Genomic DNA, 23,289 nt, shown 5'->3' with positions numbered 1-23,289 from the left:
TCAAATAAAGGATTTTTTTGGGTGTATGTGTTTATTTACTTTCACTTACAGGTTAATCATTGGGGGTGTCTCATTGTCACCTGCAATGATTAACGTAGGACTTAGTGGCAGCTATGGGCTGCCATTACCTCCTTATTACCCAGATTGCCACCGCACCAGGGCAATTGTGGATGAGCCGGGTAGAGTCCCGGGACTGTTGCATCTAAATCGATGCGGCTATTCCGGGCGGCTGCTGGCTGATATTTTTAGGCTGGGGGGCTCCCCATAACGTGGGGCTCCCCATCCGGAGAATACCAGCCTGCAGCCATGTGGCTTTATCTTGGCTGGTATCAAAATTGGGGGGGGGACCGCACGCAGTTTTTTTTAAAAAATTATTTATTTTACTGCACTACATAGACCCGCCCACCAGCGTCTGTGATTGGTTGCAGTGAGACACCTGTCACTCAGCATGGGGGCTCTTCTGAATGCAACCAATCATAGGCGCCGGTGGGCGGGGTAGTAGTGAATACCAGATGGAATAATGAGCGTCCGGCATTTTCAAACGCAGAAGCCGCCGCAGTGTGACAGCCGTGCAGAGCTGCGCCGGTGATCAGTGAGTATGAGAGAGCCCGACAGACAGAGAGCCCGACATTGCAACCAAAGACCACAAAAGAAGTGACATGTTGCTTTTTAGAACGCAGCGTCTTGGCAGCAGCCGAAACGCTGCGCTATAAAACGCAACGTGCGGATGGAATTTGCACAATCTTCATAGATTGTGCTGGGGACGCATGCAGTTACACTGCAGTGCAATACGCAGCGTAACTGCACGCAAACGCGCAACGTGCGCACATACCCTTAAATCTTCAGCTTGTAAATGGGGGATGAAGCAAATTCTTCAATTCAGCCACCTGTGTCCACTGACCTTCATTTAATGTTACCTGAGGATTGGCCATGTCTACAAGAAGAGAGTCTCCAGCAGTTCTGAGATAATTGCAGGCATCCTTTGTGTCTTTATTTTCACCCTTATCTGTAGAGGACGAGCGTCACTACTTATAGTAGAATAGAACAGACATTTATAGGACATGTCATAACTTTCCCAAATTCTTATAAAAAAAATATTTATCATATACTGCACTGACCCCCTGTACAAAATATATTATATATTTTATGAGTCAGAGTTGGTCTATTTTATACCCACTCCACTAAAATGCACTCCTACTACAGACTGCACAGCCCTGCGTCCAAGGCCTCATTACCCTTTAGGAAAAGTGTGAAGAGGCCACGGATTCAATCTTGGCTGATAAGAAGATCTGCCGAGGACTGGATGGATGACGGTGAGAAGCAGAGGGGCCAAAGAGGTGAACGGTGAGGGGAGTACAAGTATTTTTACTTTTTTTATTTATTATGCCCCGGGGTCTGTAGAGACTTCAGAGCATAATAAATTATTGGAGAATATCCTCACTGCACATAAATTTCCCAAGAAATTGTGCAATTTGTCAAATGCTCGCTCTCTATATTAATATATATATATATATATATATATACACACATATACATATACATATACACACACACACACACACAGTTAGGTCCAGAAATATTTGGACAGTGACACAATTTTCGCGAGTTGGGCTCTGCATGCCACCACATTGGATTTGAAATGAAACCTCTACAACAGAATTCAAGTGCAGATTGTAACGTTTAATTTGAAGGTTTGAACAAAAATATCTGATAGAAATTGTAGGAATTGTCACATTTCTTTACAAACACTCCACATTTTAGGAGGTCAAAAGTAATTGGACAAATAAACCAAACCCAAACAAAATATTTTTAATTTTCAATATTTTGTTGCGAATCCTTTGGAGGCAATCACTGCCTTAAGTCTGGAACCCATGGACATCACCAAACGCTGGGTTTCCTCCTTCTTAATGCTTTGCCAGGCCTTTACAGCCGCAGCCTTCAGGTCTTGCTTGTTTGTGGGTCTTTCCGTCTTAAGTCTGGATTTGAGCAAGTGAAATGCATGCTCAATTGGGTTAAGATCTGGTGATTGACTTGGCCATTGCAGAATGTTCCACTTTTTTGCACTCATGAACTCCTGGGTAGCTTTGGCTGTATGCTTGGGGTCATTGTCCATCTGTACTATGAAGCGCCCTCCGATCAACTTTGCAGCATTTGGCTGAATCTGGGCTGAAAGTATATCCCGGTACACTTCAGAATTCATCCGGCTACTCTTGTCTGCTGTTATGTCATCAATAAACACAAGTGACCCAGTGCCATTGAAAGCCATGCATGACCATGCCATCACGTTGCCTCCACCATGTTTTACAGAGGATGTGGTGTGCCTTGGATCATGTGCCGTTCCCTTTCTTTTCCAAACTTTTTTCTTCCCATCATTCTGGTGCAGGTTGATCTTTGTTTCATCTGTCCATAGAATACTTTTCCAGAACTGAGCTGGCTTCATGAGGTGTTTTTCAGCAAATTTAACTCTGGCCTGTCTATTTTTGGAATTGATGAATGGTTTGCATCTAGATGTGAACCCTTTGTATTTACTTTCATGGAGTCTTCTCTTTACTGTTGACTTAGAGACAGATACACCTACTTCACTGAGAGTGTTCTGGACTTCAGTTGATGTTGTGAACGGGTTCTTCTTCACCAAAGAAAGTATGAGGCGATCATCCACCACTGTTGTCATCCATGGACGCCCAGGCCTTTTTGAGTTCCCAAGCTCACCAGTCAATTCCTTTTTTCTCAGAATGTACCCGACTGTTGATTTTGCTACTCCAAGCATGTCTGCTATCTCTCTGATGGATTTTTTCTTTTTTTCAGCCTCAGGATGTTCTGCTTCACCTCAATTGAGAGTTCCTTAGACCGCATGTTGTCTGGTCACAGCAACAGCTTCCAAATGCAAAACCACACACCTGTAATCAACCCCAGACCTTTTAACTACTTCATTGATTACAGGTTAACGAGGGAGACGCCTTCAGAGTTAATTGCAGCCCTTAGAGTCCCTTGTCCAATTACTTTTGGTCCCTTGAAAAAGAGGAGGCTACGCATTACAGAGCTATGATTCCTAAACCCTTTCTCCGATTTGGATGTGAAAACTCTCATATTGCAGCTGGGAGTGTGCACTTTCAGCCCATATTATATATATAATTGTATTTCTGAACATGTTTTTGTAAACAGCTAAAATAACAAAACTTGTGTCACTGTCCAAATATTTCTGGACCTAACTGTATGTATATATATATATATATATATATATATATATATATTTATTTTTATTTTTTTTTTCTTTCTTTCTATCTGATAACTGCTAAAAGCGCCATGGTCCTGAAACTGGGCAAATTCTCCCCCATCAGCAGTGACAGCTGCTCCATGTTCCCGCTGTATCTTCCATCCATATTATAGGAGCACAGCGGGGTTATCACATATAGCACTATCACATGATCACCAGATATCATCTGTATTTATCTGAATGGGGGAATCTGCAGCTGAAGAAACCGAGAAAACACAAAACATAAAATCTCCGGCCCAGAACTGTCCGGTCCAGAGAACGAGGAGGACGTGACTCTTCTCTGCTTTATATAGTGGTGACTCCTCACCGGGGCGGTTACCTGCAGGATCCTCCTCTGTGCACCGATCACCACCACCAACATCACTTTCTTCTCTCTCCATTATGGCTGCAGCATTAAGATTCTTCAGATCTTTACCCGGATTTCAGAGCTGTGAAAGAAATAATGGAAACGTCACAGAGGGAGGGAAAAAGTCACAGAGGGAAGGAAAAAGTCACAGAGGGAAGGAAAAAGTCACAGAGGGAAGGAAAAAGTCACAGAGGGAAGCTTGTAGATGACCAGAAAAGTTCAGTAAACGGGAGCGATCTGCTCTCCTGATACGGAGCTTTAGTAAATCCTTATATTCTCCGTTATATGATTCTGCCATGATTCGGCCACTCACTGTGTCCTGGACTCAGTGAGTGACCGCTCAGGTGTCCTATATATACAGGGGCGTGCTGATTGGTCAGTATTGTGAGTGACAATCTAGTCGCCCAATCTGGGCAGGGCTGTGCTGAGTTTCTTCCTGTTGTCTCCCATTCTGAGCGATTACCTTGCTAGTTAGCTGAATGGTCTATTGCCAGTTGTAGCCTTAGCTCAGTGGCAAGTGTCTAGTTTCTGGAGCTCTGGTTTTCTGATCTATTGCTCCCCGAACTTGGACCTTGCCTTTGACTATGTGTTTTCCCTTGTCCCTTTTGTTTTGATTCTCCAGCTTCCTGGAATTCTCAGACTGAGTCTTGATTATGCCTTGATCTTATTCCTCCGTTTATGATGAGCTCTCCAGGTATCTGACCCTGGGTTTCTTGACTTCCCTGCCTCAAGGAGTAATTACTCATATTTTTGTGAGACAAAACAATTACGGATCTCGGGGAGACCAGCCAGAGAAAACACTGTCGGCAGCCAGTAAAAGCGCTCAACACAGTGAAATCCTAGGTGCATTGCCCCCTGGGAAGTATGCAAATCAAAAAAGGTCAGTGGAGCCTCTGTTACGAGTCTCGACACAGAAAATAGCCAGATATCCCTCCAGGAAGGACCTAGCCAAGGAGTGGCTCTTTTTAGGTGTCCACCATAACCACCATATTAAGTGGCCCTTATAGTCAATATCCAACTCTTTGACGAGTTTAAAGATATGACAAGGGAATACCAAGGCCAGGTATCCATCCACAGACAGCTGTTTGTGTGTGGAGTAGGATTCTGGCCAGGTGGGAGGAATGCCCAGCAAGACAAAACAATCACTGATCTTGGGGAGACCAGCCAGAGAAAATAATGACGGCAGCCCGCAAAGGCGCCCCAGAGTTGGCACATCACTTTACCTAGCTCATCTCGATTGCACTGAGGAGGTGGCAATCGGGGTAATATATGGGGATGATAATAGCAGTGATTGTAAAGAAAAAAAAAATTAAAAAAAAAAAAAAAAAAAATCACAGCTGCCATCAAGCCTTGGTGTTCACAATGGAGAGGTGCCTGAGACACCCCCATGAATAACCTGTAAGTAAAAACAACAACAAAAAAAAACAAAAAACAGAAAAATTCTTTATTTGAAATAAAAAAACATCCTTTTTATTTATTAACCCAAAAATATCACCAGGTCTGATGTAATGTACGTCGTCTTCTCATGACATTTACATCCGGAGGCCGCGGTGAGCAGTGACATTAGAAAACTTGACTGCTCACTGCAGCCTCCGGAGCACACCGAGTGCAGCGTGGGAGCCCCCAGTTGTGAGAAGCAGGGAAGTCATTGAAGTCACTGGAGTTCACAGCTCGCGGTTCTGACGGTTCCAACACTGACCTCAGGTGAACTCAGCACTGGACTGCTCTGCCGCTGTGTAACTTCCAGAATTTATTTTTAATTTATAAATTGGTGAATGAGGGAATGTGGGGAAGTGTTTATGCAAATAAATATTTATTTTTTTTTAACTACACTTACCGGGTTGTAATGGGGGTGTCTGATAGATGCCTCTTCATTACTAACCCCTGGGCCTGATGCCAGCTGTCAATTCACAGCTGATATCAACCCCACAAACATTATCCCAATTACCACCGCACCAAGACAATCGTGTACCCCTTACCCTGCTCTACTGGCATGGTGCACCCCTTAGAAAAAACCTTCACATGGTCATCAATCTAAAATACATTATTTCTGATAAAAGTGAGTGACCATTGTTCTCTAATTTTCATCTCCAGTGTAAATAAATGGTACAATTGAAAAAGTCATCTTGTCCCGCAAAAAAAAAACGCTATACAGCTGTCAGTTCAAAAAATAGAAAATCCGGATAGCCGTCCTTATATACCCAGAACTCCACAGATTACTGCCGCACTCCTTGTAAGCAGTGGACACCGCTTTATAATTTGCCAGCGTCCTACATGATCTGGTCACCTCCAGCGCGGTATAGCATTACTCTCTTTCATGGCCCTTATGCCCGAATGTACAATGGCATTGGCTCCTTATTGCGCGCCCCCTTTGTTTCTCCTTTATAGCTGCTGTACGCACTCACCAATGTACTGAAGGTCTAACCAACCGAAACGTCTTCTTTACTGGAGTGAAATTTATTTGGGAATTTCTTGGAATTAATAAATGAATTACATTTCATTTTGCAGTACATGGTTATTTGATTATGGTTACAGCACTGGACACTACCATTGCACCCAATAACAGTGTTAGATGTGCCATGTTTTTCTTATAAGCGTCCTCATGTCTGGTATTGTTGCAGTGAGCAGAGCCCGCTTAATTTACAGGTTGCAGCTCTACAGCAGCACAAGCTGGGCATAATGTACGGGCACTACAATGTACTGGGCACTACAAAGGCTTATTCGCAAATTTTAATTCTGCAACATTCACCGCATTTGACACTATGGGTGTTTCCCAGAGATATATACTACTTTTTATATATAAAACCATATACTTTATTATAACAACTGCACAAACATACATAGATTGTTTAAAATCAGGGAGGAAAGGAAGGATAATTGACCCTGTTCCTTTTCCTACCTTACAACAGGGGTCGGCGTCCTAATAAGAGAGACGCCCCTTTTCCACGACGACTGACCCTAGGTGATCCCTCTCTACGTATTCAAAGTGTACTCCCCTCAAGAATGATACACCCCAACAGTAGTAACACCACAGTGAGGAAAAAAGGGGGGTGCTCAGTCAGTAATGGCTAATTTGTCTGTATCACCAATATAACCACTGAGGATTGGGGGTTTAGGGTCAGGAGCTGTCATTTAGGTCTGTGTGCTCAGTATTAGATATAGAGAGTTAGATATTAATAATTCGCTATTCAAGAAATGCCCAAAATTATTTCTAGCCGTATCAAAGACTGCCCGACGCGTTTCGCCCTTTAAACAATTGAGGGCTCATCAGGGGCTTTGTGACTGGGTCTTGAAGATTTTCTTTTTGGCAATTCTGAAACAACACAGAATAAAAACCCTCATTAGGCTTCAGGAGTAATTTCAATCATTTGAGTGTATGTTAGACCACTCATACTAACCAGTGCTAGTGGACTCCTTTTTTCATCACTTTAACAGATGGTTGTGATGTGTGGGAGTATTGACTCACTGGAGTTATGTCCCAAAATATGTAGGTTAGGGACATGTCCTACATGGATATAAATACCCAATTAGTACCCATCATTGATTAATATCCCTATCATACTGTGGTCAATGACTATGGTTTATACCTCCTATGTGGATGCTTGTTTCATCCAGTGTTTAGCATCGATGTGTCCGAAGTATAGCTAAAAACTATCAAGAGGACAGATCACACCTTATTATTCATGATATTAGTGCATGTCAATTGTAAACAGGCATGCTAAATAATAATAATTGCATACTTGGTCTCAGGTGTTCCACTTTACTAGTATGCGTCTGTCTATTACAATTCTCTGGCTCCACAATGCCTTTGACTCTTGGATAGGGTTCATTTGATTGCCACACTAAGCTTGCCAGCCGTAAAGAGTAACCTATAATAGAGGAAAGAGGGAACACCCTTGATCTAGGTATTGGCGCTCTATCATATACTATGGTACATAGGCTGATTTGGCTAAGATACCTTGCCTTAATTCAGGAATTCAGTGCCTCCAAGTGGGCGATCCCCCGGGTGTCCTGTATTAATTTAGTACTGTTCTCTGTGTTAGCAGACAGTAACCAACATACTCATAGTCCTGCATATAAATAACGTATTACAGGATGGCTGTGCCTGATATTTTAAGGAGCGGCCACAAGCATATATGTAATCATGATCATATACCTGATTCCAGTCCCACAGTGGGGTGACAGTGAAGGGATCCACCGCAGTAGGTATCTATAACATAAGATATATGGCGCTGTTTCAGTATAGAAGTACACATTGCTACGTAATATTCCTGTGTTGATTTAGTGCTGTCCTATGTATTAGCAGACAGAAGACGTGCTCTCAGTCCTGCATATGATTTGGATAAAAACCTTGCCTTATTTCAGGAATTCAGTGCCTCCAAGTGGGCGAGCCCCCGGGTGTCCTGTATTGATTTAGTACTGTCCTCAGTGTTAGCAGACAGTAACCGACATACTCTTAGTCCTGCATATAAATAACATATTACAGGACTGCTGTGCCTGATATTTTAGAAAGCAGCCACAAGCATACATATAATGACCATATACCTGATTCCAGTCCCACGGTGGGGTGACAGTGAAGGAATCCACCGCAGTAGGTATCTATAACATAAGATATATGGCGCTATTTCAGTATAGGAGTACACATTGCTACGTAATATTCGTGTTGATTTAATGCTGTCCTCTATATTAGCAGACAAAAAACAACGTGCTCTCAGTCCTGCATATGAATGGCATATTACAAAATTGCTATGCCTGATATTTTAAGCAGCGGACACAAAAATATACACTAGCAGCCATATACTTGATTACTGTCCCTCAATGGGATGACAGTGAGAGAATCCACCACAGTATAAAAGTGCACATTGCCACATAATATTCAGGAATCCTACCTTCTCCGGTCTGTATGGGGAGTCCCAGGACAGGTGTTCAGTGATCGCTCCCCTAGGCTACACTGAATCCACCATTTAAAGCCATGTTTGGCGCCAAAAATCGGAAAACCGGAAGTGACGTTACGTTCCTTATGCCTCTTCCTCCTCATGTTTCCAGCACTAGAACCACATCATTGCCCGATCATGTGACCGGGTGTGGTGCATCTTTTTTTGTCCTCCCCTCCTCCAGGAATAAAGGTTCCATGATAAAAAGGATCCCACATTATCATGCTTGCGCAATGGAACATTTCTTTTAGTTCCATAGGAGGATATATCCGGGCATGCGTGCTGTTACTAGTTACTAATCACGCTTTAATATACTATCAATTCCGGACATTTACCAGTTATTTATATGCTGGGGCCATTATTATTCGTTCTTTAAGGTGGCAGAGATTTTATGCAACTAGATATTATAGTGTATTTCATAGGGATAAATAATCATGCGGGTCAGATGATCTATTTAGTATATCCAGTTAGTAAAAGTGAGGGACTCATCCATAAAATGAGTATATTGTATGTAGTAAAGGCATATTATAGTAAGTTACTAGTAATTATAATACCGTAACTTGCATCCATAAAGGTTATTATGGATTGTACATTAATCCTACAAGGGGTTAAGGGAAAGTCCACTACAGACATAATATCCCTATATTCCGTGCTAGCTGGAAAGTGTTTTTTGTCAAATATAGGACGTATAGCTAATCTGTTCATTTAGGCCATCCGGGTGCACTGAGCCCATCCAAAAGATCCACCGCGCTTCTCTTTGTAGAAGGAGAGCGTCCCAATCTCCTTTTCTTTCTTGTTCCGGTATTGTCTCAATAGATTTGAAACAAATACCTTCCATTTTGCCTGCATGTTCCTGGTTCATGTGACGTGCTATTGGTGTGTCACGTAATTTACGAATGTCTCCGAGATGTTCTCCTATTCGCACCCTGAGCTGCCTTTTGGTTTTACCAATGTAGTTCTTGGGACAGCCACATTTGAATAGGTAGATGACCCCTTGGGTCCAGCAGTTGGCAAAACTTCTGTTTTCATATATTCTGCCTGTCGTCACACTTTGAAAATCCTTAGAGGGAGAAATAAACCTGCAAAATTTGCAAGACCCACATCGATATGTGCCGTTCTCTCTTGATCTTAGCCACGCACTGCCGGAGGTTTCCGGGGCCACATAGTGACTTTTAACTATGTGATCCTTCAGATTACGGCCTCTTCGGAAGGTCACTGAGGGGTAGGGGAGAATGTTGTCTATGATGTCCACATCTTGCTTCAAGATGCCCCAGTATTTGCTGAGAATTTTCATGACTTGATTATTTTGGTCATCATAGGTGCCCACTAACCTAGTTATCCCTCCTACTTCCTCTTTTGCTTTGGAATTTAATAATGTGTGTCTATCCTTCCCTGCCGCAAACCTATAGGCCCTATGTATTACCTTTTTTGGATATCCTCTGTCTACAAATCTCTTGGTAAGTTGACCTGCCTGCCTATCAAACTCTGAACGGTCTGAACAGTTCCTGCGCACCCGCAGGAACTGGCCCTTCGGTATCCCTCTTTTTAAGCTTTCTGGGTGGTGGCTGTTCCATTGTAGGAAACTGTTAGTGGCACTGGGTTTTCTATATAGAGTAGTTTCTAAATTTCCATCAAGTCCTTTCTTGATGTAAATATCCAGGAACGCGAGTTTGTCGACTCCAATTTCATACGTAAATTTGAGTCCTATTGGATTGACATTGAGTTCTTCAACAAATTCTTTAACCCCTTCACGACCATGGACGGATATATCCGTCATGGATCGTGTCCCGGTAAGCCCCGCCCCCTGCCGCGGGCAGGCGGCGTGGATCGGCACACATATCAGCTGTTTTCAACAGCTGACATGTGTGCCTACATGTTCCGAGTGGAATCGCATTCCACCCGGAACATTAACCCCTTAGATCTCGCTGCCAAAGTCTGGCAGCGAGATCTATATGCGCGCGGCCATCTTTTTTACTTACCGCCGCCCCCTCCGGACGTCACGTGAGTGATCACGTGACGTTCGGTGGTTGCCATCGTAGCACAGGGTCATGTGATGACGCCTGGTGCTACGAAGTTTCACTTTCATTCTTCCTCGGCACGGAGCAGAGGAAGAAAGAAAGTGACTATTTCTGCTGTTTACAGCGGTATAGCTGTGATCAGCAGATAGCGATCAGCAATCGGATTGCTGATCGCTATAGCCCCCTAGGGGGACTAGTAAAATAAAATAAAAAAAGTAAAAAAAAAGTTTTAAAAAATTAAAAAAAAAAACCAAAAAACCTAAAAGTTCAAATCACCCCCCTTTCCCCCCATTGAAAATTAAAGGGTTAAAAAATAAATATACACATATTTGGTATCACCGCGTTCAGAAATGCCCGATCTATCAAAATATAAAATCAATTAATCTGATTGGTAAACGGCGTAGTGGCAAAAAAATTCGCCGCAAGTTTTACGCAAAATGTAATAACAGGCGATCAAAATGTAGCATCTGCGCAAAAATGCTACCATTAGAAACATCAGCTCGGGGGGGCGTGGCCAGCAGGCAGCATGAGCGATCGCATCTGAGAGCAGCTCCGCAGTCCAACGCTGATAAATACTATTAATCCTGCCGAAATTGGTGCCTAAATACACCTCCGGATTACCTGTGGTGCGGTGAGCATTCTGATCGGTACCATGAGCAGAGGTCGCAGCGCAGCGGCGGCTGAAAAGCTGAAGAAGTTTGCTCGGGACTCCCAGCAAGATGGCGTCGGCAAGCAGTCGGAGCGGGAATCCAGTGAGGCGGAGGAGGAGGAGAGCATGGAGGCCGGATCCAAGGAACCGCAGGAGCTAACCTTGCAGCAAGTTACTTCGCAGTTACTTGCGGCGATCCAGGATTCAAAAGTGTCGCTGACGGGCAAAATCGAGAAGGTTAAGATTGATGTGGGACTCCTCCGGCTGGACCTGCAAAATCTGAGAGAGCGGGTAAAGGAGACGGAGCAGCGGATCTCCACGCTGGAAGACGACGCAAGAGCGACGCCGGGCAGATTGTCCTCTTTGGAGAGCGCGGCAAATAACTGGGCGCAAAGGGCTGACGATCTGGAAAACCGCCTGCGTCGCAATAATTTAAGAATTCTGGGGATGCCGGAGAGGGCAGAAGGGAGCGACCCATGTAAGTTCATGGAAACATGGCTCTCTGAAACTTTCCCTGATGCCGGTCTCCAGGTTGGCCCCCCCCTCATGGCTGGGCAGCGGGAGGTGGTGCCTCTGAGTGGGTCGGGACCTGAGCTCACTGCGATTATTACTAAGCCCTGTTTGAGTTCTGGAATACTCGTCGCTGGTGGGACCGGATTGAACTGTCTTCAGGCGGGACATGTGCCAGAACGCTGCTGCGGTGCCATGATCACTGTCATGCGATCTTGAATTATCCTGCATCTTGCGATCCAAAAGGGGACTTTACTCCGGGTTTGCAGTATTTGGCAACGCACTTAAGTTCAGGATGCTGAATTCTGGCTTTAGAGCTATACTAAGGTTTTTTGGGGTCACCATCCATGATAGTCACTTATAATTTGTGATTGCCTGCAAATTCTCCTTCCATTTCCTTTACATTCCTATCTCTTCTTCCCCCCTCTCAGTCTCACTTACTTCTTTAATCCCTCAGCCCCTTTATCTCATCCTCATACCCATCCTTGCTATTCTATTCCTATCTACCTCTAAGTCTTCTTTGCTATTTTCTCCAATTCCCCTCCTCAACCTTCCTCTCTCTTCTTCAGTTTCCACCCAGTATGCCCTCCGTTACCTCTCTTCTTCTTATATTTCTATATTCCCTCCTCCTCACACTCTCTCTTCTTCCGCCCATCTTAATTTCTTTCCTCTTTCTTCTCCTCCCTTACCCCTTTCTCTCTTCCTTACCCCCCCCTTTTTTTTTTCTCTTTACTTCTCTCCTTTCTCTTCTCTCTTCTCTTTCTCTCTTCCCATATTTCTATGCCTACTCACTCTGGGTTCTCTTACCTACGTACGATTAAAGGTTATGTTGCAGGATAACTCAATACGTTGGACTGCAGGAGAAGCTTAAGTCCTTGTTTGAGGACACCCCCGTACCAAGTACACCATCTAGCCACGTTGGTTCACCCTGGTCGTTACTAGGGACACCCTCTCCTGGTCACACTACTGGATCAGTTCTTTCGGCTGTGTGTTTGCAACCGATAGTTTGTATTTAAGGGTACGTTTGCCCAAGTTCTACTGTGGGTTAAGTTTTTGACATTTCCCTATTAATTCAGTACGAGATACATTTCAATGGCTTTAAGCTTGATGACATGGAATGTTAGGGGGTTGGGCACATCCAGGAAACGGGCGGCAGTATTTGCACATATCAAAAAATCCAAAGCTCAGATTGTATGTTTACAAGAGACCCATTTGTTGTTGGAAACCACGAGAGTGCTCCAGAAGCCTTGGGTTCAATGGTCAGCTCACTCTGTTCATTCCTCATATTCGAGGGGAGTATCGGTACTAGTCCATAAAGCATTGCGGTGGGACCCGGGTAAGATTATAAAGGATACTGATGGGAGGTATGTGTTTATCCAGGCTCACATCGATGGGATCATGATAGTGATCTTGGCCATATACATCCCCCCTGCGATGGGAATCTCAATTTTGTATGAAGCGGCTAAGTTTGCCTCACAATTCCCACAAGCCTTGGTGCTCTGCATGGGGGACTTCAATTTGATTAGTAACACAGGGCTGGATAGATTCAACACCCGACAGGTCCCGATCTCCCCCACGATGCAAACTAGACTGAGTGCATTCCTACAGGAGGTGGGGTGGTGTGACATGTGGCGGTTTTTTAACCCAGTACTGAGAGAATACACATGTTATACCCCAGGGAAAAACTCATTGTCTAGAATTGATTACATCTGTGGAAATGAAAGAGTCTGTGCCCATATACAATCGGTGTGTCATCTACCCAGATCAGTATCAGACCACTCTCCGGTATTTGTCAGCATTAAGTGGGAGGGTTGTAAGTCTCGTAAAGTGTCACGGAAGATTAACCCTTGGTGGCTGTCACTCTTTGGTACCAATGATAGGATTCCTGATCAGCTCAGGGCATACACCGAGACGAACTCCGTGGAAGAGAATCACTCGGCCTACTGGGACGCGCTTAAGGCGTATTTGAAAGGATGCTGTCACTCTTCTATCTCTTTTGTCAAGAAACAGGCGGCCAGAGAGGAGGAGGAATTGGCCACTCAAAATTGAATGCTTGAACATAGATTTACCTCAGACCCTTCTGAAGGAAACAGATTCCAGTGGCTACAGGCTGGGAGGAAATATCTTTTGTTCCTGCAGGATAAGGCTAAGAGGCATGTCTTCTTCATGAACCAGAGATATTTTGAGCAAGGGAACCAATCTAGTAGTTTACTAGCGTTCCTGGTGCGCCAATCCACTAGCTCACCTGCGGTCCTTAAGATCAGAGACTCCGGTGGCGAATCAATCACCTCCGTCACTGGCATCCTGAAGGTGTTTCTGGACTTCTATAGGAACCTATATGAGTCCAGGCTGGCTGTGTCAAGGGAGGAGATCACTGAATACTTGCGGGATCTGGAGCTTCCCAGATTGACTTTGGCCCGGAGGTCGGCCTTGGATGAGCCCATTAGCATGGAAGAGATGGTGGAGGCGATGGGAGCCCTCAATAGGGGTAAGGCGTCTGGCCCAGATGGACTCCCGATTGAGATATTCGACAAGTATAGGGGGGAGCTGGTTCCAGCTCTCCTGGAGACGGCTGAGGCTTCGTTCCGCAGGGGACGGTTGCCTGATTCCTTCTATGAGGCAACCATCGTGCTACTATTGAAACCAGATAAGGATCCACTGGATTGTGGCTCATACAGACCGATCTCTCTGTTGAACTCTGATTACAAAATTCTTACCAAAATTCTAGCAACTAGACTCAATAAAGTGATCTCCTCCATAATACATGAGGATCAGTCTGGATTCATTCCGGGTAGAGGTACCTCGGATAATCTGAGGAGGGCACAGGTGATTCTACAGATGGGCACCAAGTTAGAGGAGGATTGGGCTTTGGTCTCCTTGGATGCGGCCAAGGCCTTTGACTCTATAGAATGGCCATACCTACTGGAGGTACTGCGGGCATTTGGTTTCGGCAACAATTTTATTAGATGGATTGAGATTATTTATAAAGCCCCAACGGCTAACATTCAGGTGGGAGGCGGAGTATCGGAAACCTTCCATTTGGGGAGGGGAACTAGGCAGGGATGTCCTCTATCCCCTCTTCTGTTCGCCCTCGCCATGGAACCGTTGGCAGTGCGCATTCGGACGGACCCAATCTACCGGGGAGTGAGACATCGTAAGGGAGATGAATGTTTGTCTCTGTATGCAGACGACCTGTTATTGTTTGCATCTGATCCGGATTCCTCCATTCCTAGAGCCGTAGAGTTAATCGACCGATTCGGGGAGTTCTCGGGCCTGTCAATAAATTGGTCAAAATCGTACCTTCTCTTCCTATCCCGGGACAGGGAGGAAATGATGAATACCCACATATGTAGAGTTCCAGTGGTGGATCATTTTAAATACCTGGGGATTATATTGACGGGAAGCCCTTCGGAGATGATAGCAAGAAACATTGCCCCCTTATTATCACACCTCGGGGAGAAATTTAATAGATGGAGCCAACTCCCGCTCTCAGTGGCGGGAAGGATTAATCTCCTTAAAATGATAGTGCAACCAAAGTGTCTTTACATCACCCAACATGTATTCGTACAGATTCCCCGCTCTTTCTTTCGGTCCCTGGAATCTTTGATGATCACCTTTGTCTGGGGTCCTTCCAGATCAAGGGTCCAGTTGGCCAAATTACAGAGACCCAAGGACATGGGGGGTATGGCCCTTCCTGATCTGTACTTATACTATTTGGCCGGACAATTGAAATATTTGGGACATTGGACACTTCCTGGGGTGAGGGGTTCTCCGGAGGGTCTTCTGGCAGAGTTCACAGGTATGGATCTCCTATGGCCATTGTTGACGGACCACAAGAGGGCTCCTGAGGGTCGTGTCCTCCCAATACACAAACTGGGGGCCAGGGTCTGGAGGGAGGCTAAAACAATTTTTGGTTTCCATGATATGCCAACTGAGATACCAATATGGGATAACCTGGACCTTCCACACTTTTGTGGGCTGCCGGGGTTTGGCGAATGGAGGAATCGAGGAATAGTCTCCTTGGGATCACTGGTCCGGGATGGTGATCTCCGCCCCTTTGCGCAGCTGCGTGCAGAATTTGATTTGCCGGACTCTCATGGGTTTCAGTATCTCCAGATTAGGCACGCCTTTCGGGCTCAGTTCTCTGGTCGTGGGATTAGATTCTCTTCCTTTCCAGTCATTGGAATTATCAGATCACAGGGCCCTGGAGGCCTCATTTCCAAACTGTATTCCTCCCTTATCCGGGCCAAGGCCATGAACAGTCCTCTTTCTGTCCGGGAGAGGTGGAGTGTCAGGATCCCTGAAATTGATGATGTAGTGTGGGACGACATTGTCGAATCCCACACGCTAGTCTCTCCTGCAGTCAATAATAGACTGATTCAGTTATACATAATACACCAAAGTTATATGACTCCTCAAAGATTGAACAAGATGAAAAAGGCGAATAATCTGGTGGGGGTGGGTTGTCCAAGATGCGGGAGAGACGGTGCTGATTTCTGGCACATGATATGGGATTGCTGGGTCATTCTCTCCTATTGGAGCGAGGTTGTAACGACTCTATCCACCATACTTCAGAAAGGAGTTGCTCTGTGCCCAATTCTGTGTCTGTTTGGGGTGGTGGACGTACGCTCCTGGTCCCAAAATGAAAATTTGCTAATAAAAAAGGTATTATTTTTGGCCCGGAAGGGCATTATACTAAACTGGATGGGCATCCACCCTCCAACTAGAGCCTCATGGATTGCGTTGGTAAATGCTATAATTCCGTCAGAACACTATGTTTATAAGATAAGGGGATCATTAAATAAATTTGACAAAATATGGGGTAGATGGATGGGCTCGCCCTTGACCGGAGGATCACCCGGCTCCCTAACTGATAGCCTACAGTCGGTACTGGCGTGATAGTAACTAATGGTATTCTGATGGGTGGAAAGGAGAAATACGTGGCTTATGATATAATGTATTGGGGATATTACGAGACCTCTGTAATCTGGGTTGCGCTTCTCTTATTGAGGTGAGCTTTTCGCCCCAGAATGGATATGTTTCATGAACTGACACCTCTGCAATGATTAATGTGCTAAGGCCAGATTGAATGTAACAGTTGTGGATTTAATTGATGTTGCTTTATTACTATGCTTATCAAACAGTATACGTGTATACTTGTAAAGTACAAATTGCTGACTTATCCTATAATGTAATGTCTTACTTAACCTTCAATAAAACGAGTTTAAAAAAAAAAGAAACATCAGCTCGAGACGCAAAAAATAAGCCGTCACTGAGCCATAGATCCCAAAAAATAGGAACGCTACGTGTTTCGGAAAATGGCGCAAAACGTGCGCCACTTTTATTGGACAAACTTGTGAATTTTTTTTAACCCCTTAGATACAAGTAAACCTATACATGTTTGGTGTCTACAAACTCGCACCGACCTCAGGTATCATACCCACACATCAGTTTTACCATATAGTGAACACCGTGAATAAAACATCCCAAAAACTATTGTGCCATCACACTTTTTTTGCAATTTTTCCACACTTGGAATTTTTTTGCTGCTTTCCAGTACACCATATGGTAAAACTTATGGTTTCATTTAAAAGTACAACTTGTCCCGCAAAAACAAGCCCTCATATGGCAAGATTGACGGAAAAATAAAAAAGTTACGGCTCTCGGAAGAAGGGGAGCAAAAAACAAAAACGCAAAAACGGAAAGTGCCCCGGGGCTGAAGGGGTTAAAGGAAGATGTACTTCCTGACCAGATAACCAGAATGTCGTCTATATATCTGCCCCAGAATATAATCTGGGAGCAGCGGTTATTCCTATCATCCCCAAAGACTATAGTATTTTGTGGTGGGAGGTACAGTCATTAGACAACTATATTAAACAAAGAGTGGTCCCTAGGGGACTCAGGATTCAATTGGTCCCAGCTAATCGGTGCAAATCACCTGAACTTCTAAGAAAGTGGGAGGAAGAATCCATCAGTTCCTCCATTAGGTTTATGACCCTATTAAGGGAGGAAGAAAAATTGACCCTTGAACGCACATCTCTCAAACTCCAAGAACTTATCAATGATACATTAAAATCTAAGGCAGAAGGTGACTTTAAGACAAGGGAGCTAGCACTTAAATCATCAGTTGATAGGTACCGTACTACGCTCAAAGAAAGGAAGCATAAGAGGTTCGTCAGAGATCTGGCGGACTTCAAGGATAGACAAGCATACAGCTTCCTAAATAAGACAACAACTGCAGCAGACGTATCATCGACAGACGGTGAGACATCAGACACAGATTCCAGGACATTTGTTCCTGGTAACTATAGAAACCAACAAAGAAGGAGATGGAGAGGGCAAGGAAATTGGAGGAGAGGAAGGGGTTCAGGGTATCAGAATACTGGATACATAAACGACAGAAATATAACGAGACCGTATCAATCATCGGTACCTTCACCCTCCTCTGTCTCATCGGGTTCCCTCTCTTTTTTAGAACAGGGCAAGGCCAACCCGTACAACCTAAGGAGTGGAGGAGACACGAGGCCGAAAGAGAGGAAACAACCCTAAATAGAGAATTTGAGATGCAGATTATTAATCTATCTCAACATAAATTGTCACCAACTGAAGAAAAAATTCTTAGAGCAGGGCTTAGTTTTGTGCCAACCACACGATTTGATGCTTTCAATTGGACTAAAGATATTCACCTTTTTATAAGGAAGCTAAAATGGAGAAAACATTTTGCCATACAAAAAAGAAAGAGGAGCCAGGAACTGGGGATCCCAGTGGATATGATAGACGACGTGGACACTCTGATTGAGCTGGAGAACGAGAGCACACGAGGTTTAGGAGAAGGGCCATTCTCCACCCTTAAAAATAAGAGCAAAAAGACCCCTCCCTTGGGGGATTATGCCAATTTGGAATTATTCTGTAAAATTGTCTCTGATGAAATTAGAATGATATACCCTAGGAAACATGCAACAATTCCAAATGTCACAAAGGAAGAAAGAGACGCCATAACCAATTTGGAACAGAATAATAACATTGTGATAAAACCCTCAGATAAAGGGGGGAACGTGGTGTTGCTTGACCGTGAAACATATGTTCAAATGTGTATGCAGCTACTCAGAGACCAGAAGTCGTATAAACCACTGAAGGAAGATCCCACCCCCAGATACTCCCTCCAGCTAAAACATATATTGGATACAGCAAAACAAGAAAAATTAATATCAATGAATGAATATGAATTCCTACTCCCACGCCACCCTAAATTGGCAACATTCTATGCAGTTCCGAAGATACATAAAGGAACTAATCCTATCAAAGGTAGACCTATAGTGTCCGGAATAGACTCGCTGACGCAGAACTGCAGCACCTATATTGACCAGATATTAAGAACCTTCGTCACGACCTTACCCTCGTATATTCGGGATACATTAGACCTATTGGCAAAAATTGAGGACATCTCTTTGGAGGAGAACATGATTCTGACTTCCATAGATGAAAAAACAAAAAGCCAGCACCAAATGTGCACTACAGCACTAAACATTCCAAACTGTACTTATTATAAAAAAAGTTTTGAGATTTTTGGCAAAAAATTGCAATTTCTTGAGCTGCCTCGCCACGTCACGGCAAATCTCATTTGAAGCAGTCCTACACTAAAATATTTTTATAAAATGTGCCATACGGCCTCACATATGAATAGTAGAACTGCTCTTAGCAGCACTCACCTGGTCTATTTCAATCCCGTACCCATGACTGAGTCATGGCTGTGGGCGGGACAGGTCCAAGCAAATGCTGCATGAAGTAAATAGCCTGTGGACAAAGCCTGATGACTTAATGTGAACAGTCACCAGCCGCCAAAATCCAGACAGATGGAATACATCCCAAATTGGGGTGCATAGCAAGGTGGAGGTCAACCACCGACCAATTCAATGAAGAAAAAACAAAAAGCCAGCACCAAATGTGCACTACAGCACTAAACATTCCAAACTGTACTTATTATAAAAAAAAATTTGAGATTTTTGGCAAAAAATTGCAATTTCTTGAGCTGCTTCGCCACGTCACGGCAAATCTCATTTGAAGCAGTCCTACACTAAAATATTTTTATAAAATGTGCCATACGGCCTCACATATGAATAGTAGAACTGCTCTTAGCAGCACTCACCTGGTCTATTTCAATCCCGTACCCATGACTGAGTCATGGCTGTGGGCGGGACAGGTCCAAGCAAATGCTGCATGAAGTAAATAGCCTGTGGACAAAGCCTGATGACTTAATGTGAACAGTCACCAGCCGCCAAAATCCAGACAGATGGAATACATCCCAAATTGGGGTGCATAGCAAGGTGGAGGTCAACCACCGACCAATTCAATGAAGAAAAAACAAAAAGCCAGCACCAAATGTGCACTACAGCACTAAACATTCCAAACTGTACTTATTATAAAAAAAATTTTGAGATTTTTGGCAAAAAATTGCAATTTCTTGAGCTGCTTCGCCACGTCACGGCAAATCTCATTTGAAGCAGTCCTACACTAAAATATTTTTATAAAATGTGCCATACGGCCTCACATATGAATAGTAGAACTGCTCTTAGCAGCACTCACCTGGTCTATTTCAATCCCGTACCCATGACTGAGTCATGGGTGTGGGCGGGACAGGTCCAAGCAAATGCTGCATGAAGTAAATAGCCTGTGGACAAAAAAATCTCAAAAATTTTTTTTATAATAAGTACAGTTTGGAATGTTTAGTGCTGTAGTGCACATTTGGTGCTGGCTTTTTGTTTTTTCTTCATTGAATTGGTCGGTGGTTGACCTCCACCTTGCTATGCACCCCAATTTGGGATGTATTCCATCTGTCTGGATTTTGGCGGTTGGTGACTGTTCACATTAAGTCATCAGGCTTTGTCCACAGGCTATTTACTTCATGCAGCATTTGCTTGGACCTGTCCCGCCCACAGCCATGACTCAGTCATGGGTACGGGATTGAAATAGACCAGGTGAGTGCTGCTAAGAGCAGTTCTACTATTCATATGTGAGGCCGTATGGCACATTTTATAAAAATATTTTAGTGTAGGACTGCTTCAAATGAGATTTGCCGTGACGTGGCGAAGCAGCTCAAGAAATTGCAATTTTTTGCCAAAAATCTCAAAAAATTTTTTTATAATAAGTACAGTTTGGAATGTTTAGTGCTGTAGTGCACATTTGGTGCTGGCTTTTTGTTTTTTATTCATTGACTTCCATAGATGTAGAGTCCCTATATACGAGCATCCCACATGATAAAGGGATGGAGGCTGTCAATTACTTTTTAAGTATGCGGGGGAACCAGATGGAGGCACATAATAGGTTTGTCAAAGAACTCCTATACTTCGTCCTTACCAGCAACGCGTTTTTGTTTAACTCCAGATTCTACCACCAGCTCAGGGGCACAGCAATGGGGAGCCCCTGTGCCCCTACGTATGCCAACTTGCTCCTGGGCTGGTGGGAGAATACTATAGTCTTTGGGGATGATAGGAATAACCGCTGCTCCCAGATTATATTCTGGGGCAGATATATAGACGACATTCTGGTTATCTGGTCAGGAAGTACATCTTCCTTTAAAGAATGTGTTGAAGAACTCAATGTCAATCCAATAGGACTCAAATTTACGTATGAAATTGGAGTCGACAAACTCGCATTCCTGGATATTTACATCAAGAAAGGACTTGATGGAAATTTAGAAACTACTCTATATAGAAAACCCAGTGCCACTAACAGTTTCCTACAATGGAACAGCCACCACCCAGAAAGCTTAAAAAGAGGGATACCGAAGGGCCAGTTCCTGCGGGTGCGCAGGAACTGTTCAGACCGTTCAGAGTTTGATAGGCAGGCAGGTCAACTTACCAAGAGATTTGTAGACAGAGGATATCCAGAAAAGGTAATACATAGGGCCTATAGGTTTGCGGCAGGGAAGGATAGACACACATTATTAAATTCCAAAGCAAAAGAGGAAGTAGGAGGGATAACTAGGTTAGTGGGCACCTATGATGACCAAAATAATCAAGTCATGAAAATTCTCAGCAAATACTGGGGCATCTTGAAGCAAGATGTGGACATCATAGACAACATTCTCCCCTACCCCTCAGTGACCTTCCGAAGAGGCCGTAATCTGAAGGATCACATAGTTAAAAGTCACTATGTGGCCCCGGAAACCTCCGGCAGTGCGTGGCTAAGATCAAGAGAGAACGGCACATATCGATGTGGGTCTTGCAAATTTTGCAGGTTTATTTCTCCCTCTAAGGATTTTCAAAGTGTGACGACAGGCAGAATATATGAAAACAGAAGTTTTGCCAACTGCCGGACCCAAGGGGTCATCTACCTATTCAAATGTGGCTGTCCCAAGAACTACATTGGTAAAACCAAAAGGCAGCTCAGGGTGCGAATAGGAGAACATCTCGGAGACATTCGTAAATTACGTGACACACCAATAGCACGTCACATGAACCAGGAACATGCAGGCAAAATGGAAGGTATTTGTTTCAAATCTATTGAGACAATACCGGAACAAGAAAGAAAAGTAGATTGGGACGCTCTCCTTCTACAAAGAGAAGCGCGGTGGATCTTTTGGATGGGCTCAGTGCACCCGGATGGCCTAAATGAACAGATTAGCTATACGTCCTATATTTGACAAAAAACACTTTCCAGCTAGCACGGAATATAGGGATATTATGTCTGTAGTGGACTTTCCCTTAACCCCTTGTAGGATTAATGTACAATCCATAATAACCTTTATGGATGCAAGTTACGGTATTATAATTACTAGTAACTTACTATAATATGCCTTTACTACATACAATATACTCATTTTATGGATGAGTCCCTCACTTTTACTAACTGGATATACTAAATAGATCATCTGACCCGCATGATTATTTATCCCTATGAAATACACTATAATATCTAGTTGCATAAAATCTCTGCCACCTTAAAGAACGAATAATAATGGCCCCAGCATATAAATAACTGGTAAATGTCCGGAATTGATAGTATATTAAAGCGTGATTAGTAACTAGTAACAGCACGCATGCCCGGATATATCCTCCTATGGAACTAAAAGAAATGGTCCATTGCGCAAGCATGATAATGTGGGAGCCTTTTTATCATGGAACCTTTATTCCTGGAGGAGGGGAGGACAAAAAAAGATGCACCACACCCGGTCACATGATCGGGCAATGATGTGGTTCTAGTGCTGGAAACATGAGGAGGAAGAGGCATAAGGAACGTAACGTCACTTCCGGTTTTCCGATTTTTGGCGCCAAACATGGCTTTAAATGGTGGATTCAGTGTAGCCTAGGGGAGCGATCACTGAACACCTGTCCTGGGACTCCCCATACAGACCGGAGAAGGTAGGATTCCTGAATATTATGTGGCAATGTGCACTTTTATACTGTGGTGGATTCTCTCACTGTCATCCCATTGAGGGACAGTAATCAAGTATATGGCTGCTAGTGTATATTTTTGTGTCCGCTGCTTAAAATATCAGGCATAGCAATTTTGTAATATGCCATTCATATGCAGGACTGAGAGCACGTTGTTTTTTGTCT

General features: G+C 43.8%; 1 protein-coding gene across 1 annotated transcript in view; it reads right to left on the bottom strand.

Moving 5' to 3' along the window:
- Positions 1-23,289, bottom strand: part of LOC142243698 (uncharacterized) — a 205,340-nt gene that overhangs the window by 51,706 nt on the left and 130,345 nt on the right. Inside the window, exon 2 of the mRNA XM_075315866.1 lies at positions 3,582-3,702. Within this exon, the coding sequence (XP_075171981.1) occupies positions 3,582-3,654 (73 nt within the window). The 5' untranslated portion in view covers positions 3,655-3,702. The remainder of the gene's footprint in view (positions 1-3,581; positions 3,703-23,289) is intronic.

Source organism: Anomaloglossus baeobatrachus, chromosome 6 (assembly GCF_048569485.1).
Source record: "Anomaloglossus baeobatrachus isolate aAnoBae1 chromosome 6, aAnoBae1.hap1, whole genome shotgun sequence".
Taxonomy (NCBI): Eukaryota; Metazoa; Chordata; class Amphibia; order Anura; family Aromobatidae; genus Anomaloglossus; species Anomaloglossus baeobatrachus.
The sequence above is the reverse complement of the archived record's forward strand: the minus strand, read 5'-3'. Positions and strand labels throughout refer to the sequence as shown.